The sequence below is a fragment of the Dendropsophus ebraccatus genome, chromosome 5 (assembly GCF_027789765.1).
Source record: "Dendropsophus ebraccatus isolate aDenEbr1 chromosome 5, aDenEbr1.pat, whole genome shotgun sequence".
In the NCBI taxonomy this organism is placed as follows: Eukaryota; Metazoa; Chordata; class Amphibia; order Anura; family Hylidae; genus Dendropsophus; species Dendropsophus ebraccatus.
The window spans coordinates 127,744,180-127,762,086 of NC_091458.1; the positions used below are offsets into that span (position 1 = coordinate 127,744,180).

Consider the following 17,907-nt stretch of genomic DNA (forward strand, 5'->3'; position numbering starts at 1 on the left):
AGAAAGTGCATTTATGTGATCACATCTGTCCCGCTCATTCCTTCATGCTCCCTGCAGTCTCTGTCAGCCCTTGTGTTTTCCATCCTCTCCATTCCAGCTATAATGTGCCTGTACTCACACTCAGCTATACACATTGCTGCTATAATGTGCCTGTACTCACACCCAGTCATTCACATTGCTGTATATAAAGTCTTTGTCACTGTCCTCCTGCACAGCTCTGTGATTCTCACTTCCTGATTGGTCCATGCTGATCACACCCCTCCCCCATTGCTGTTATGTGACCACACAGACCTCTGACAGCAGCCCTGCTTCTCTATTCTAGCCTGTTGTACTACGCTACTGCATTATGGGGATCTTGTCACGGCCGCGGCGGCGTCCCGTGCTCCAGACCGCCGCCGCGACCTCTCCATGCAGCTGCCGGGGTCCATGTACAGGGACCCGGAGCTGCTACTAGTTCGGCCCCGGGGGGCGCCTTACCTCGCCCCGCTCCCGTCATCCGCTGTGCCGGCCGGCGCGCGCGTCGCCGCCTCCTAGGGCGCGCGCACGTCGGCTGTCTCAGATTTAAAGGTCCAGTCCGTCCCTTATTGGAAGGTGCTCTAATCACTTCCTATAAATTCCAGCCCTGCCCCTCTACAGGGGTTGGAGCCTCTACATGCTTCCCATAGCGTTTGGCCCAGCTCCCTGTTGTTCCTGACCTTAGTCCTTGTCCCTTGTTCCTGTCTTCAGTCCCTGTCCCTTGTCCTTGCCCGCTGCCTTCCCATTGTTCCTGACTCCTGTCCGCCACCTGCCAGCACGTCTACAGTCCTCTGCCTGCACTATCTCCTGCCTACTGCTCCTGCCACGCCTCGCCTGCCGTCACTAGCAACCAAGCCAGGGGTAGCGACCTGGGGGTCGCCTGCCGCAGCAAGTCCATCCCGCCTTGCGGCGGGCTCTGGTAAAAAACCAGCGGCCCCTTAGACTCCGCTCCCTGGTGAGGTTAGTGCTATCGCTAGTGACGGTCCAGTGGATCCACTACTCCAGGCGTTACAGTAGGCTCCAACCATGGATCCCGGCGAGGTGCCTGATATCCGTGATGTAGCCCGAGTGGTCGCCCAACAGGCGCAACAAATCCAGCAACAGTCGCAGCAGATCCAGCAACTCACTGCTGCCTTACAGAAGCATACTACAGCCCAGCACACACCACCTCCTGCTGCTTTTTCTACACTTCGACTGGCTCTCCCAAGCAAATACTCTGGTGACTCCAAGTTGTGCAGAGGATTCCTGACTCAGTGCACCATGCATATTGAACTTTTAAGTAGTCAGTTTCCCACCAAGCGCTCTAAAGTGGCTTTCATCATCAGCCTATTGGAGGGTAGAGCTCTGGCCTGGGCCACGCCACTGTGGGACCGTGATGATCCTGTTGCTGCCAATCTCCGAACCTTCCTAGTCGAGTTTCGCTCCGTCTTTGAGGAACCTGCCCGTGCCTCTTCAGCTGAAACTGCTCTCCTTAACCTCTCTCAAGGGAGCTCCTCTGTTGGTGACTACGCCATCCAGTTCCGCACCCTGGCGGCAGAATTAGACTGGAATGAGGCCGCTCTAATAGCCACCTTCAAGAAGGGCCTGTCCAGTCGGGTGAGAGACGTGCTTTCCGCCCGAGACCTACCTACCTCCCTGAACGAACTCATCCTACTGGCCACCAGGGTCGATACTCGTTTTTCTGACAGAGAGGAGGAGGTCTGGCATGAACGGCGACTAAGCCTGTCCCGTCGCCATCACCAGCTAGCGCCGGTCTTCCAGAATCCTGACGTTCCGGTGTCCCAGTCGACTCCTGAGATTCCTATGCAGGTGGAACGGGCTCACCTGACGCCTGATGAAAGAATTCGTCGTCTGGAGCCGAATCTCTGCCTCTACTGCGGTGGTTCGGATCACTTTCGGCTGACATGTCCCCAACGTCCTCAAGCGTCCGGGAAACGCCAGCACCTAGGTCCGGTGGGAGAGGTCTCCCTAAGTGTGAATGCCACCTCTCCAAAGTTGTCTGTGCCAGTTTCCATCCAGACACCCTCAGGACAAACTCACCAGACTGCTGCCTTTCTCGATTCTGGGTCAGCAGGCAGTTTTATTGAGCTACATTGGTCCAGAGATGGCGGCTACCCGTGACCCCACTAGCCAGACCCCTGACTATCTCCTCGGTCACGGGCGAGATTCTTACCGACCATGTGCACTACCAGACCGCACCTCTAGTCCTCCAGGTGGGCACTTCACATCTGGAGAAGATCTCCTTCTACGTCCTGCCCCATTCTTCTTCCACCATCCTCCTGGGACTCCCTTGGCTGCAATTACATGCCCCTAAGCTGGACTGGAGAACCAGGAAGATTCTTAGTTGGGGTCAGGACTGTTTCAACCAGTGTCTGAGGTCACCTCAGCCCAAGTACTCTATGTTGTCACCCGACCCCGCCAAGCCTCTATCCGGCCTACCGGCGGAATACCAAGACTTGCCTGATGCCTTCTCTGCCACGGAGGTGGACTCTCTACCACCTCATCGGGCGTACGATTGTTCCATAGACCTCCTTCCTGGAACTTCTCCTCCACAAGGCCGGGTGTACCCTCTCTCGGTACCCGAGACTGAGGCCATGTCCTCCTACATCCGGGAGAACTTACAGAAGGGTTTCATCCGCAAATCCACATCCCCTCGCCACATAGGGATGGACTTCATCACTGATCTGCCTCCATCTGCAGGCAAGAAAGAGGGGGAGGCCAAAGGGGGGGGGGTACTGTCTCCTAGGGCGCGCGCGCGCCGGCTGTCTCAGATTTAAAGGGCCAGTCCGTCCCTTATTGGAAGGTGCTCTAATCACTTCCTATAAATTCCAGCCCTGCCCCTCTACAGGGGTTGGAGCCTCTACATGCTTCCCATAGCGTTTGTCCCAGCTCCCTGTTGTTCCTGACCTTAGTCCTTGTCCCTTGTTCCTGTCTTCAGTCCCTGTCCCTAGTCCTTGCCCGCTGCCTTCCCATTGTTCCTGACTCCTGTCCGCCACCTGCCAGCACGTCTACAGTCCTCTGCCTGCACTACTCCTGCCTACTGCTCCTGCCACGCCTCGCCTGCCGTCACTAGCAACCAAGCCAGGGGTAGCGACCTGGGGGTCGCCTGCCGCAGCAAGTCCATCCCGCCTTGCGGCGGGCTCTGGTGAAAACCAGCGGCCCCTTAGACTCCGCTCCCTGGTGAGGTTAGTGCTATCGCTAGTGACGGTCCAGTGGATCCACTACTCCAGGCGTTACAGATCTGCAGTTCCATCCTGTATCTACAAACCGCTGCTGTTTTTTCAGGTTTATGCACTTACTATTACTACTACTATTACTACGATTATACACCCTGTGATGATTGCTATACTATACAGTAACTTATAATATCACATATTCATCTGTTTCTCATTGTTTGTTTAATCTGTTCTACATGTCATTCCAAATAAAAAAAAAAAATTTTTTGGGGTGTGGAACAAATTGTCTGCATTTCAATGATTTCTTATGGGAAAATTTGCTTTGGTTTAAGAGTGATTTGGATTACAAGCACGGTTCCGGGACAAATTATGCTTGTTATCCAAGGCACCACTATATATATATATATATATATATATATATATATGCATTTATTTGTTTTACTGTGCTAATGCATCTATACAGAACATTAACTGGGAAATTATCTCTGAAAAGAATCCCTATAGGACTATGATATTTCATTCCAAAGCAAAAGAGAAAAAGAGGATATAATCAGCAAGCAACAATGAACAATCACAGCCTTTTTATGAAGTGTTAAGTGTATATAAAAAATGCCCAAGTGGCAAACCTCACTTGAAATACTAACATTAGTAATGAAGTGCAATCCACATGGGTAACATTTACAGGAAAAACATGATTTGAGCGCCACCTACTGGTCTTATCAAGAAAATAGTTGCGCCTGAGAAGACTGCAATGGTGAGAAAGAAAGTATTAGTATAGGAGTTATAAAGGAATATTGGGAACAAAATAGTAACAAAAGTGAAATGTTTTTACATTTTCTAGGAATGGTCATATGTGGCAGATTTGTAGTAGAAATTACTGCATATGTGAGGCTTAATTAACATCTGTGTCAGATGTTCCCTTAAAGTGTCACTGTCCTCATAACTTTTAAAATCTAAATCAGCAGTAGATGTGATATAAAGCAAGTTTGCAATTTACATTATATTTATTTTTTTTGTTATCATGGAAAACACAGCACTTCCTGTTTTCTGACTGTTTTTACCCCTAAAAAACAGGAAACAGTCCTGTGTATCCCTGTCCATCTGAGCGCTCAGAGAGAAGACCGTCATGTAATTGATGGACACATCGAGCCGTGACTCTCTGCACTGGCTGGAATTCCTGTGTTTAGTCTGTTTTTTTCAACTAGCCTTCAGGAGACTGGACCTGGATTTCTGGTAAGTACAGCTTTTTTTTTTTTTTTTTTACAGCATGATAACAACAAAATAAATAATGAATGTATATTGCAAACTTGATTTATATCACATCTGCTGTTGATTTCTATTCATCACTCATCTTGCACCTGTGTCGCTTTGGCACATGTGAACTGTTTAGTTGAGTGATGAATAGGAGAAATCCTGCCTGGGGGTGTTCCCTTACTGGTTATGTCTTTCAAAATGCATCTGATGCCTTGGTTAGCGCAAAAAATTATCTTTTAAACATGCAGCGCTGTGTCATACTGGTGTGGCCTAAAGTGTCTGTGCCCCAGGTCTGCGACTCCTCTCCTTTGTTCCTCCCTTACCCTCCTCATCATTATGAATGCCCCCAGGTAGGATCTCTATTCATCACCTGTCTAAACAGTGCACATGTGCCATAGCAACACAGACGAGCAATGATTAGAAATCCAGCCAGGGGGCATTTATAATACCGAGGGCAGTAGGGAAGATCTGGGGAACAGACACTGTAGGTTTAAGGGTGGATTCACATATAACAGAATTGCAGCGGATTTCATGCTGCAACTCTCCTGTCAGTTTCAATAGGATTACATACTCTCAGACGAATTGTCAATCGCTGCGAGTATGTAAGCGGCAGCCCCGTTAACCCCCTGCTGTCCGGTGCATACATTACTAGGCTCCCAGCGTCTGGACGTCCCGCCCAGCCTAAATCACTTGACAAATTAGCTTTAAAGGAGATGATCAGAAGAAGGTAAGCAGTGCCACATCTATCAACAGGTTGTGCAGTTTGCAGCACAGCCCCATTCAATTCAATAGAGCTGTACTGCAATAGTACATACAGCCTCTGGACATGGGCAACACAAGACAAGTAGAATCAAGCAACAAATCCACAACTGATTCAGTTTTAGCACAAGACTAAGGCTGCATTCACATGTTCAGTGATTTTCCCGGTCCGGGATTGTGGTCTGCTAGCTACCTCCGTGATTCGTGCAAAACAGTCCGTTTTTCATCTGTTTTGCATCCGTGTGCGTTTTTTTCATGAATCTGTTTTAAAGTATTTTAAGTTACATTGATTACATCACATCCGTGTTTTTCACGGATGAACACGGATGTCACATCCGTGTACATCTGTGAAAAACAGGGATCTCATTGATTTCTATGGGGAATCCGTTCCGTGCTTCCGTTCCGAGTTATGACATGGCCTATTTATAAACGGAACAGATCACGGATCCGTGAAATCACGGAATGTCTGAACAGCCCAATAAAAAAGCAATGGGCTGTAAAATTGTCTGTGCACACGGATCCATGAACACGGACAACTTCCCGGAACGTGTGAATGCAGCCTAAGAGGTTACATCATACCTAAAGAGCTGAATAGTTAAGTCGGTTTGTTTACTGTGTTCAAGGAAAGAGTTGCCAATCTATGAGACGCACTTTCAGTACTCGACTATTGTGAATAGCAATTGTAAAGTAATTAAAGATCTTGTACTGGCGACTATGATGGCCTAAGCTAATCCATTTATTCATGTTTGTCTAAGCTTGTCTCAACAAGCCATTTTGATAATCTTTGGCAGAATAAATATCAGACCATTGTTAGTGGAATCATTTTTTGATCAGGTTGCAAATCTTCCGCTTAGTATACAAGAAGAACTGAAACAAAATACAACATATATTGGGCCTCATCCCCACATCCATTAAAAACTGACAAACACGCAGGCACCACTTGTGTGCCGTCCGTTTTTAAAGCGACTCTTTACCCACAATCTGAAACCCCTTGTACTGTCGGATAGCTGCTTTTAATCCAAGATCTGTCCTGGTTCATCAGGTGATGCAGTTATTGTCCTAAAAAAACTTTTAAACTTGCAGCCCTGTGCCAAACGGGAGGATCTTTGCCCTAACTTTGCACAACCCCTCCATCCCTCCTCCCCACCCTCTTCATCATTAGGAATGCCACTGAAACATTCCCTCCTGTCTGAACATTGCACAGCTGCTTAACGATCCAGCCCATGTGCCGTGCTTACACAGGTGAGGAATAGGAGACAATCTGCCTGGAGAATTCCTAATGATGAGGAGGGCGGGGAGGAGGGACAGAGAGGGTGTGTCAGCCTAATGCATACACAATCTAGCCCAAGCCCATTGGGCACGGGGCTGCCAGTTTAAAAGTTGTTTTTTAAGACAATAACTGCATCACCTGCCAAATGGACCGCAGGACAGATCTTGGATTAAAAGCAGCTATCTGAAGGTACAAGCGGTTTGTGGGGGTCAGATTGTGGGTACAGAGTCGCTTTAAGTATTGCCAAGCAAACCCTAGGCGGGGTTGCGAATTCATAATAGTCCTATAGTTGAGGTGGAAAATATTATAATTTCCCAAATGTCAAAAGTGGTGATTTTTATTGCCTCTTCTTCACTAAGGCTATGTGCACACTGAAGAATAGGCGAAGAATTGAAGAGGAAAATTTTCTGCTTGAAATTCCTCACCTATTCATCTCTGGCAGAACAGAAGTGGAATTCGAGTGAAATTCAATCGGAATGCAAGCGTAATTCAAGCAGAATGTTAAGCAAAATTCAAGCCCCATTGACTTCTATAGGATTCCTCTAGCAGAATCCGCCCAAAAGAACTGATATGTCAATTCTTTGGGTGGAATGCAGATCCTCGATGGAATTTTCCTGACAGAAATTCCGCCATTTGAATGAATAAGCGGAAAGCCCATTCAACGCAATAGAAAAATGAAATGTTCTTTTTTTACAGGAAGGGTTTTAAGAGAATTCTGCGTTCTTCTGGACGTGGAATCCGTTCTAAATTCTATGCATATTCCTCAGTGTGAACATACCCTAAAGGAGTTGTCCAAGCAGAGAGCTGACTGGCTAATAGGGCCTGTGACGTTATGACCCCAGAACCAGCTGCACAGCGAGGATGGAACAGTACAATACTGGCAGCACCAGGGAGGTCAGTGCAGGTTAACACCCCCCAGGAATATAACTAAAAAAATGATTAGTTCTCTTGGTAATTCGGGTTCTGGGAATCCTCCATCACTGCACCACAGAAATCAGCCGCGCGGCTGTGTCAGTACACTAGCCTGAACTTTCAAACAGTATCGGAGCTCCCGACATCATAATTAATCATGATACTGGGAGCTACAAGATCCATTCCCCAGGACACTGCCTATGCATGGACAGGTTTTTACGGATGTGTGCATTAGCCCTTACTGTTAATTTGGTTTCTAGGAATCCTCCATGACGGCCCAGAGTTATGGTTATTTATAATACACTGCTGGTTTGTAGGGCTTTTTAACCTCTATGCTACTGTTTCCTGTCCATGTAGGGCGTGAAGTGGTACAATAGCAGCGACGACAAGGAAGGTCAGTACAGGTTACTGTTTTAAAGGTAACCTGTTAGCGGGGATACTTACGATGAGTGCCGTCCCGGGACGAAGACATCAGCGCCCGAAGCCGTGTGCGCGCACCTCTGAGATGAGTCCGACGCCCATAGAGAATGACGGCTCCGTGTGTGCGAACGGCTTCGGGCACTGATATCTTTGTCCCTGGACCGGCTCCAGGAGCGGGACTTGTCAGAAAGGGTAAGTATCCGGGGGCTGCACTGGGGGGGCTCTGTGCCTGCGTCCCCGATGACAGGTTCCTAAAGTGTTACTGTTGTTATAACTTTCAAAGTCTAAATCAACAGTAGATGTGATAAAAAGTAAGTTTGCAATCTACATACATTTTTTTGTTGTTGTTGTTGTTGTTATCGTGCTGTAAAACAAAGCTGTACTTACCAGAAATCCAGGTCCAGTTTCCAGGAAGCAGATTTTCTGACTTGAGCTGCTTGAAAAAAAAACAGACTAAACACAGGAATTCCGGCCAGTACAGAGAGTCACGGCTTAATGTATACATCAATCACATGACTGCCTTCTCTCTGTGAGCGCTCAGATGGCCTGGGAAACGCTGGACTTCCTGCTTTCTGACTCTTTGGGAAAAAAAAGTCAGAAAACAGGAAGTGCCGTGTTTTCCATGATAACTAAAAAAAAAAAAAAAAGAATGAATGTATATTGCAAACTTGCTTTATATCACATCTCCTTTTGGTTTAGATTTTGAAAGGTATAACGACAGGTACACTTTAAATCACCCCCTCCCCATGCATATAACTAAAACCAACCCTGCCTGGACAACCCCTTTAAAGTTACGGGTGAATTACACCAAATTCCAGATGTGTATAAGGACCCATAGGTATGAATGGGTCTGTATTCTTCATGAAAATACAGACAGATATTAGTTACTATAGTATAACATCAGAATAATCCCATTATATAGTTAGCTTTTGTTAAGTATACATACACTTATCCAGTCTCTAATGGCCGTTCTTTTATATAAATAGTAACGGAACAGTGAACTTCTAGTGTAAGAGAACGTCTCATATTTCTAGAACAAACACTCAAAGTGATCTTACTGTTTGGGGCTGGATTTATCCTGCACATGTAAATGGGATAACTGTGTACATAGCCAAGTCTATTCCGACTTCAAAGTATGAAAAGGTTTTTTGTTTTTTAATCACACAGACTTTATGGAGGGGAAAAAAGGTTCATTATGTACCAGGTACTGGCCTATGCATTCATGCAGCTAGCAGCACTTTACAGAAATAAGGCTGCCTGACCTACAATCAATGGGTATATGCACACAGGGTAAATGTGGCGGATAACTCCGCGAGGATTCCACTGCTCTCCGCCGCTATACAACCCCACCCCAGCCCCTCCGACTTAAAGTTCCGCCTATCACACAGACTCTATTCTATGCTTGGGCAGATTCCATCGTCCGCCCAAAGAATTGACATGTCAATTCTTTGAGCAGACAGCAGAATCCACCTGACTATAGAATGGAGTCTATGGGACAGACGGAGAGCCAAGCGGGAGCATGCGGGGATAAGCGACGGAATCCCCGTGGAGTTATCCGCCACATTTACTCTGAGTGCATATACCCTAAATGAGCACTGATCCGCTTGTCAGGACTGCATGAACATCTCTAGGTGGCTCATGCAGCCCTTCCTTTTAGACAGCCATTGGTTGCAGATCTATTACAGAGAGATGAGTGGCTGATGAAGGATTAATATATTTTTTAAGTGTTTAGGCGATGTTCACACAATGTAAAAATAACTGCAAATAACGTGCGTTGTAAACTGACTGTTATTAATGAACTTGAACATTAACCCATTTATGACCAAAGATCATTGATGCCCGGATTTCCAGGTCAATTGAAGCAATGTTCCTTACCGCCTGCTAAGAGCCATAGTGCTTTTCCACCTACATGGTGGGTTGAGGTGTAATTTTTTTGCTCCCTGATCCCTAGTTTTTATTAGTATCAGATTGGTGTAAAAAAAAAAAATTTGATTGCTTCTTATAAACATTTTTTTCTGATATATATAATTAAAAAATCAGCAATCCTGGTGTTTTTTTTTCTTTTTCCCTTTACGTCGCTCACCGCGCGGGAACAATATTGTTTTATTTTAATAGATCGGACAATTCCGCACGCTATGATATATATGTTTATTTTTCTTTTATATTTTTATTTGTATAATGGGAAAGTAGGTAATGTAAACATTTATTGGGGCTTTATTTTAAGGTTTTTTTTTTTTTTTTAAATATGATTTAAAACTTTTTATTTTTTACAAATTTTAAGTAAGTCCTCTCAAATGTTAACCTAAGGTGATAAAATTGTGTTTCTTAAACAGAATCAGACATGAATATCCAGTATTGAAAAATATAAAAGTTCAAATCTAAGTTTGATTAAGTTAAATTGTAAAATTTCTCAGTTTGTAGTAAAACACTCCTGCATGTAGGTCCTTACATAGCTATTATTATAAAAGGAATAGGCACCTTGCTGTGTATAGGCACTGTGTTCACAGATACTATAGTGAAGTCTCCTGCCCCATATCACAAGAATACATAGGCTATGCAGAACAATTTATTGAAGTATAATAAAAAGCAATCTGTGCTAAAGCCTACCTATATAAAGACATAACTATGGTATAAGCCAATATAATAACCTAAGAAGAGCAGAATTGCGGGTAAGTGAGCAGCTCACCCGCCTCATCCGCAGTGGACGGAGTGCTGGAGACGTGGCCCCTCTTCTTGCTGGAGCTTTTCCCCTTCTTCAGCCTGGAGGAGTCCTTGCCTGGTTTACTCCTCGGCTTTGCTCTGCCGCGCTGACCGTCCTGCGGTGCCTCCATAGCGCCCTATGCGCTCAGCTCCTGGGACTCTTCTTCCTCCATGCAGCTCCCCGCATCCCATCAAACACGTGGAGTAGTAGGACGCGTCTCCTAGGAAACCGGGCGGGGTGAGGGCGGTGTCTACAGTCCCCACAGTGATAGCGCCGGCTGTGCAGTGGTCACCGCCCACATTGCAGATAAATATTTGTAGAGAAATCAGCGCTCATTACCGGTCACCGATAAGATCGGTCTCCAATAGACTGTGAGATGTGATTGACGCTATAATATTCATTTTTTTGCTGCTTCTGTCTACAGTGATGTAGGGAGAGGTTCAGGTTATTATGTGATTTGTTATATAAATTATGGTGCACACAGATTAGTAATGTGGCTGCAGAGCTATCCCTGGATAAGGAACATAAGTACTACATTAAAAGTGCCAGACTACCTCATTAAAAAGGGGGTTTCCACTCAAAAATATCTTGCAAACAGTGTATGCTTACCTTTTTGCGCTCCCCCAGTGTCCTCCTATGGGTCTCCAGTGCCAGTGTTGCGTCCAATGATTGGCTGAGCGGGCTGTCACTCAGCAGGACACAGGGGACCCGTAGGAGGACACCAGGGAGCACGGAGAGGTAAGCATATGCTCTTTGTTATGTTATTCCTATGGGCAGAAACATATCAAAAGTTCTTTTTGAGCGGAAAACTTAACATTACCAGGCTGCACTCCCATTAGGGTGCTACAGCTGGAAGGGGGGGGCTCAACACATCTGATGCCCGGCTGGGCTCCTAAACTGGGTTACTGTATTGACACATCCCAATAAAGGCCCCTGTACATGGCCGATAATTGCTAGCGATTGCTGAATGCTGCCTGTGTAAAAGAGCCAGAGATCAGCTGATGAGTAAGCAAATGTCCACTCATTGGCTGATTTGATATTTTGTGCACCAGTAATATGTATCATTATTGGACACCCGTCTCTCTGTCTGAACAGATGTGCAGCCAATAACACTGCTTGTTAATAGCCACATGAACATACAACCATTGTTTGTACAGCCTGGCTGCCTTGTAAAGTGACTATAAGTGATCTGCGATTGTTTGCGTCCATACATGGCCCCATAAGGGACTGTGTAAAAGGTCCCCAAGTCCTACATGCTGTGCAGACACAGTGACTAACAGTAGCGGATATAGTAGGTCTCCTTTGGGCAGTAGCCCGGGGCCCAAGGCCACTAAAACAGACGTATACATTCAGTAATACATTGTCTCCTGGCTACAGTTCTGCCATGGTTTGCAAAAAAACTCCAAATTGCTGACAATTCAGTAACATAAGAGAACATCCTCCTCTTGCTCCACTGGTCATCCAGGGGGAGTTGGAATACGAGGTGGAGAAGATTCTAACTTCTTGCTGGGCACAGGGTTCCATACAGTATCTGGTCCACTGGAAAGGCTTTGGCCCAGAGGAACGTACGTGGGTTTCTGGTAGGGATATGCATGCTCCACGTCTGGTTCAGCAATTTCCCGCACGCAATCCCGCAAAGCCTGGTCTATTGGGTAAAGGTCCTGAGACGCCTCCTGGGGGGGGGGATAATGTCAGGAACTTACCTGAACACGCTCCAGCGACGTCCTCCTTGGCTGGAGCGCAGCGCCGCCTTCCCGGCCGGGTCGCATGACGTCACGGATACCCGACAGCGGCCCTGGTTATGCTCAGGCTGAGTGGCAGAAGCTGCTGCCACTAAGCTTGCAGCTTTACATGTGTTGTTGGTCAGGACTAAGGAGTCCGGACCAATTGCGCTCTGGTCCGGGCTCATCGTCCTGTATTTAAAGAGCCAGCAGCCTTTTTCTGATCGCTGGAAATTAGGGTTCACACCCTGATCCCAGCTCCCTCTCTCTTTTCCTGCGATCTCCGTTCCTAATCCCTCTGCTTGCTCGACCTGTTACCTGACCTCCTGCCTGACCTTTGACTATACGATTGTTCCCTGATTTTGTACTGCGCTGCCCGTTTGGTTCTGACTTTGGCTTGTTGACTGTCCTTTATTGTGTTTGTTTGTCTGTCTCGTTCTGTGTTACACTTACACCAGAACAGGGACTGCCTTCGTTGTTGTCCTTGGCTGCCTTGGGCCCTTTGAGGCAAGTAGGTAGGGACAGTGGGTGGGTTCAGACTTAGGGCGCACTGTCTTGTCTCATCCCTACCTCGCCGTCCTGACACTCTCATTAATGTACGGGTATTTTTAATGTACCCAGATTGCCAGCTAGATCTGCTTTTAAAGTGTCACTGTTGTGAAATTTTTTTTTGCAGAAATCAATAGTCCAGGCGATTCTAAGAAACTTTGTAATTGGGTTTATTATCCGAAAAATGCATTTTTATCATGAAAAAGCAGTTTGAAGCTCTCCCCCCTGTCTTCATTGTTCTCCTATGGAGAGAGCTAAAGAAAAGACCAAAACAGGACAACAAAGAGTTAATCTACAAATCCCTCACGGGATATCTCCTGTGACAGTCACCAGTGACCTGTCTGAGCTCGGATTACAGCTGTCACCCAGCTCCGTGCCTGTAATCCTCTGTTATCTGCTTTCTGCTGCCGGCTAACTCCCTCCTTCCTCCTCCCCCCTCCCCTCTCCCTAGAGCAGACAGGGTACGACTCCTGCAACAAGTCACAATTTTCAGATTTTTCAGAGTGGATGAAAAAGAGGAAGGAGGGGGGGACCTGGGAAAAGGCTTTTTACATGCAGATAATGGCAGATTTGGCTAATAAACCCAATTACAAAGTTTCTTAAAATCGCCTGGACTATTGATTTCTGCAAAAAAAATAAAATACGACAGTGACTCTTTAAGTACCATTCTGTGAGACAGAACAGCTTCACAACTTACACTATTTATTTTCACAGGATATTTTATGGAAAAATAAAGTCTGACATTGCAAAGTACAATTGGTTTCACAACAATAAGGGCTCAGATGGGTCTGTAGATGTAAAAATGCAAGCACTATGGCCTTTTAAATAATAGGAGGATAAAGGGGCTGAGGAAGGAAAGGGTTAAACATGAGGAGGAAAAATCAAAAGTGCAAGAAAGAAAATTTGCTTGGTCATTAAAGGACTACAGCAAAAATTAAAAAGTGCAGTGCAGGCAGGGGGTGCAAGAACATAAGAATCTATATTTACCTATCCCCATGCCCTGCAGCACTCCATCACTGCTCATGGAACCCTGCCAGCCTCCTAAGTCTCCTGCTTCTACAACATCATGTCCGGGCTCAGGAAAGCACATTTAGCCAGTCAGTGACTCGGGCAGGACACCACTTTAGTTACTGACTGACTGAGTGGGCACTTCCCACAGGGTGGTGACAACACACGGAACACAGGAGAAACTATAATTATAGATAAATATATATATAGAAAATATAAGTATAGAGCAAGTATGGTAGTTATTTTTGCAGTACTTGGCCAGTAATGGTAGTGTCGCGAGTCGTGATGCCAGTGCTAGTCCAGCACACAGGTGCGATGTTGGTACCTGATTTAGTGTAGCTGGTCTGTAGTGTTCCCCAAATGGTCCTTGACCTGACGGGTTGTGAGGGGTCCCTTGGGCTCTTGTCACGGTAGTCCTGAGTGGCAATTGACCCACCCAGACTATCAGTACCGCCACCCACAAAAAGGGGAAAAATAACCCAAGGTGTATGGCTAGTGTGTATAGATGATGGTGTGGAGGAAAGGATGACTGAGTCCCAGTGTTGAAAAAATAGAACAGCTTTACTGTTCAGTCTCTCAATAATATGAAACACTTTGGCAGCAAATAGATAATTTTTTGTACAGACTTTAGTACTTAAACTTGGTTGTGCTGCGGAGATGCTTGAAGGAGTAGATTATAGTATAGGGATTTGTAGCGATGCTTGGAAAGTTTAGAGTAGAGAAGAGTAGAGCAGCGTAGAGGAGTTTGTCAAAGGAGACCTAACTCAATGTAGTACTGTGCTCTGCCGGAGCTTTGGAGAATACTTGAGAGTGAGAAATACTTGTACCCGTGTATAGACTATAGTCTGATCACCTTCTGCCCTACAGTGTCTAGTCTCCCGTCCTAATAGGGTGATACAAGCCCCAGCCTTGGTTATCTGGGTGAAGCTAAATGTCCGGGGCTTCCCAGTTACCTGCGCTGTGAGGTAGGATATGTAGACCCTCTGGTAGCTTTGTCCTATGCAGGCTAGTTCCTCTTGTGTATCAGGATACTTCCCTGAACCTTTTAGGGTATATTCACACGAACGGGCTTGCAGTGAGATTCTCGCTGTGAGCCCGGCAGGTCCTGGCAGTTCCCATACACTACATACTTGCTGCGGTCTAAACGACCGCAGCGAGTATGTAATTCTGCCGCCCTTAAACCCTTCTGCTCTTGGCCGGCTCCCCCGCTGTAAGCATACTTTACCTGTCCTTGCTGCACGGGGTCCCGGCGTCCTGCTCTCCCGTCCGGCCAATTAGTGTGTTGCCCAGCCGCAGCCACTGATTGGCCGGACGGGAGAGCAGGACGCCGGACCCGTGCAGCGAGGACAGGTAATGTATGCTTACATCGGGGGAGCCGGCCGGGAGCAGAAGGGGTTAAGGGCGGCAGAATTACATACTCGCTGCGGTCGTTTAGACCGCAGCAAGTATGTAGTGTATGGGAACTGCCAGGACCTGCCGGGCTCGCAGCGAGAATCTCGCTGCGAGCCCGTTCGTGTGAATATACCCTTAGACTGGTTAATGGCGTGAGCTAGGATGATCCCTGACTGAGAGTGTCTCTGGTTGCTTCTGCATACACGTGTCTTAACCAACTCACTAAACACAAAACTGACTTCCTCCCACACTGGGCTAACTAGCTACTCCCCAGGGGCTGTGGGTGTGTGGAGAGGGCAGGGATAGGTAGAAGATGAAAGTGCATCTCCTATAGGTCAGCACTGAACACATGGTACAACAGCAACAGCAACCCTTTGCTAACATCAGCTGTGCAATGAAACAACAGTACTTAAAAGTAACACTGACAACTAGTGGTGAAACTAGAGAATACTTCCTTTAGCACCACTGAACCTGGAGAGAGAACTTTACGACAGGTGACTAGGGCACTTAACTGTAGGACACCACATATGTATAGATTTTCCCATGTTCCCATACTCCCATGCCCACACTTTATTTATTCTTTTTTTCAACTGAGTTCTCCTTTAAGGGGTTAAGACTGGTGTTTAAATTTCCCCTTTGTGTAACCCCTCATATAATTCTCTATCTTCCGGCCTTGACCATATAGCAGGTACAGAGTCTCTGATACAGAATATCATCATTTGCTGTTTTTCCATTATATAACAATATTTTCAGGTGATGTTTGTACAGGTTATCAATGATAAACTATAATCGCATTTTCATCAGCTGTAACGTCACCTTTCATTGCACCTAAAGAGGATTCAAGCAATGTCAATATGTGGGTGTGTGGTAAATGCTTTTATGATAATTTTTGTCCCTGGATAGCTAAATGGCGTAATAGCAATTAAAAGCAACTCTAGTCTTCAGTCATGAATGAGGGTTGCCATGACAACCTCCAGTCTACTGTCATATTTTGAAGCACGCCGCCAGAGTTAGAGGCTTAGCTGGGCCTCGCAGAATGAATTTTCCATTCATTGCAAGATTAGAAAAAAATAGAAAAGAGTTGTTTATAGTAGTTCTGCACAGGAACCAGTAGTTGCATTTCATAATTTTACTGAGCATCTTAAAGGAGAAGTCCGGCCAAAATTATTTTTTTTATATGTTATTACTTATGGAAAGTTATACAATTTTCTAATGTACATTAATTATTGGAAATGCTCATATACTGCTATTTCTCTTAATTTAGTGTATCAGGAAGTGTTAGAATTCTCTCAGAACCAGTGACGTCACGACGAAGGGTGTCATTCCTATGGAGTGACCAGCAGGGGGCACTCTCTATATAGAAGTTAATGAGTACCCCTGCTGGACACTCCATAGGAATTACAGTGTATGTAATGTAATGTTATGCACTGTACTTTTGTGACTTCATGAATAAATTTATGGAATACTTTGGGGAGCAAGTGTCCTTGCTCCCCAAAGTATCCCATAAATGTATTCAATGAATACATTTGCTGGGCACCGAGCAGGGAGGAAGAGAGGTGCCATCTACCTCCCCCCTCCCTGCTCGGTGCTGGGAACATATACAAAGTACTACTCCCCCATTATCTGCAGATAATGGGGGAGTAGTACCTTTTGCTATCCCTATCACCGCCCGCGCCACCGCCGCTCACACAGGGGCTGCTTTTTATGCCCCCCGCCGCTCCCCCTCCTCCTCCCGGCTTCAAACTTACTATCGCGCAGCAGATTCCCCGCCGCCCGCACTGCTCCTCACTATCCGGCCGGCCGCTGACTCCCGCACGCCCGCCCGCTTGTTTGCCCGCCCGTTCGCATGCCCGTTCGAACACGCCCCGTTCCTCACACTATCTGGCCGCCGCTCTCTGCTCTTGCATGCCGGCCGCGTCAGCCCGCCCCCACCCCGGCCAGGGACACCAGGAAGCGCCGTGCTCCCGGCCGGGGTGGAGGCGGGCATGCAAGAGAGAGCGGCGGCCAGATAGTGTGAGGAAACGGGTGAACGAGCGGGCGGGCGGGAGTCAGCGGCCGGCCGGATAGTGAAGAGCGGTGCGGGCGGCGGGGAATCAGCGGCGCGATAGTAAGTTTGAAGCCGGGAGGAGGAGGGGGAGCGGCGAGGGGCATGAAAAGCAGCCCCAGTGTGAGCGGCGGTGGTGGCGGCGCGGGCGGTGATAGGGATAGCAAAAGGTACTACTCTCCCATTATCTGCAGATAATGGGGGAGTAGTACTTTGTATATGTTCCCAGCACCGAGCAGGGAGGGAGGAGGTAGATGGCACCTCTCTCCCTCCCTGCTCGGTGCCCAGCAAATGTATTCATTGAATACATTTATGGGATACTTTGGGGAGCAAGGACACTTGCTCCCCAAAGTATTCCATAAATGTATTCATGAAATCACAAAAGTACAGTGCATAACATTACATTACATACACTGTAATTCCTATGAGTGTCGCAGGGGCGCACTATATATAGAAGTCAATGGTACTCATTGACTTCTATATAGAGAGTGCCCCCTGCTGGACACTCCATAGGAATTACACCCTTCGTCGTGACGTCACTGGTTCTGAGAGAATTCTAACACTTCCTGATACACTAAATTAAGGGAAATAGCAGTATATGAGCATTTCCCATAATTAATGTACATTAGAAAATTGTATAACTTTCCATAAGTAATAACATATAAAAAAATAATTTTGGCCGGACT

At 46.6% G+C, this 17,907-nt stretch overlaps 1 protein-coding gene across 2 annotated transcripts in view; it reads right to left on the minus strand.

Annotated features, from left to right (window-relative positions):
* Positions 1-10,723, minus strand: part of LIAT1 (ligand of ATE1) — a 100,591-nt gene extending 89,868 nt beyond the window's left edge. For both annotated transcript variants that reach the window (XM_069971216.1, XM_069971215.1), the window contains exon 1: positions 10,493-10,723. In XM_069971216.1, the coding sequence (XP_069827317.1) occupies positions 10,493-10,637 (145 nt within the window). In that variant the 5' untranslated portion in view covers positions 10,638-10,723. The remainder of the gene's footprint in view (positions 1-10,492) is intronic.
* Between the last annotated feature and the right edge of the window lie 7,184 nt (positions 10,724-17,907).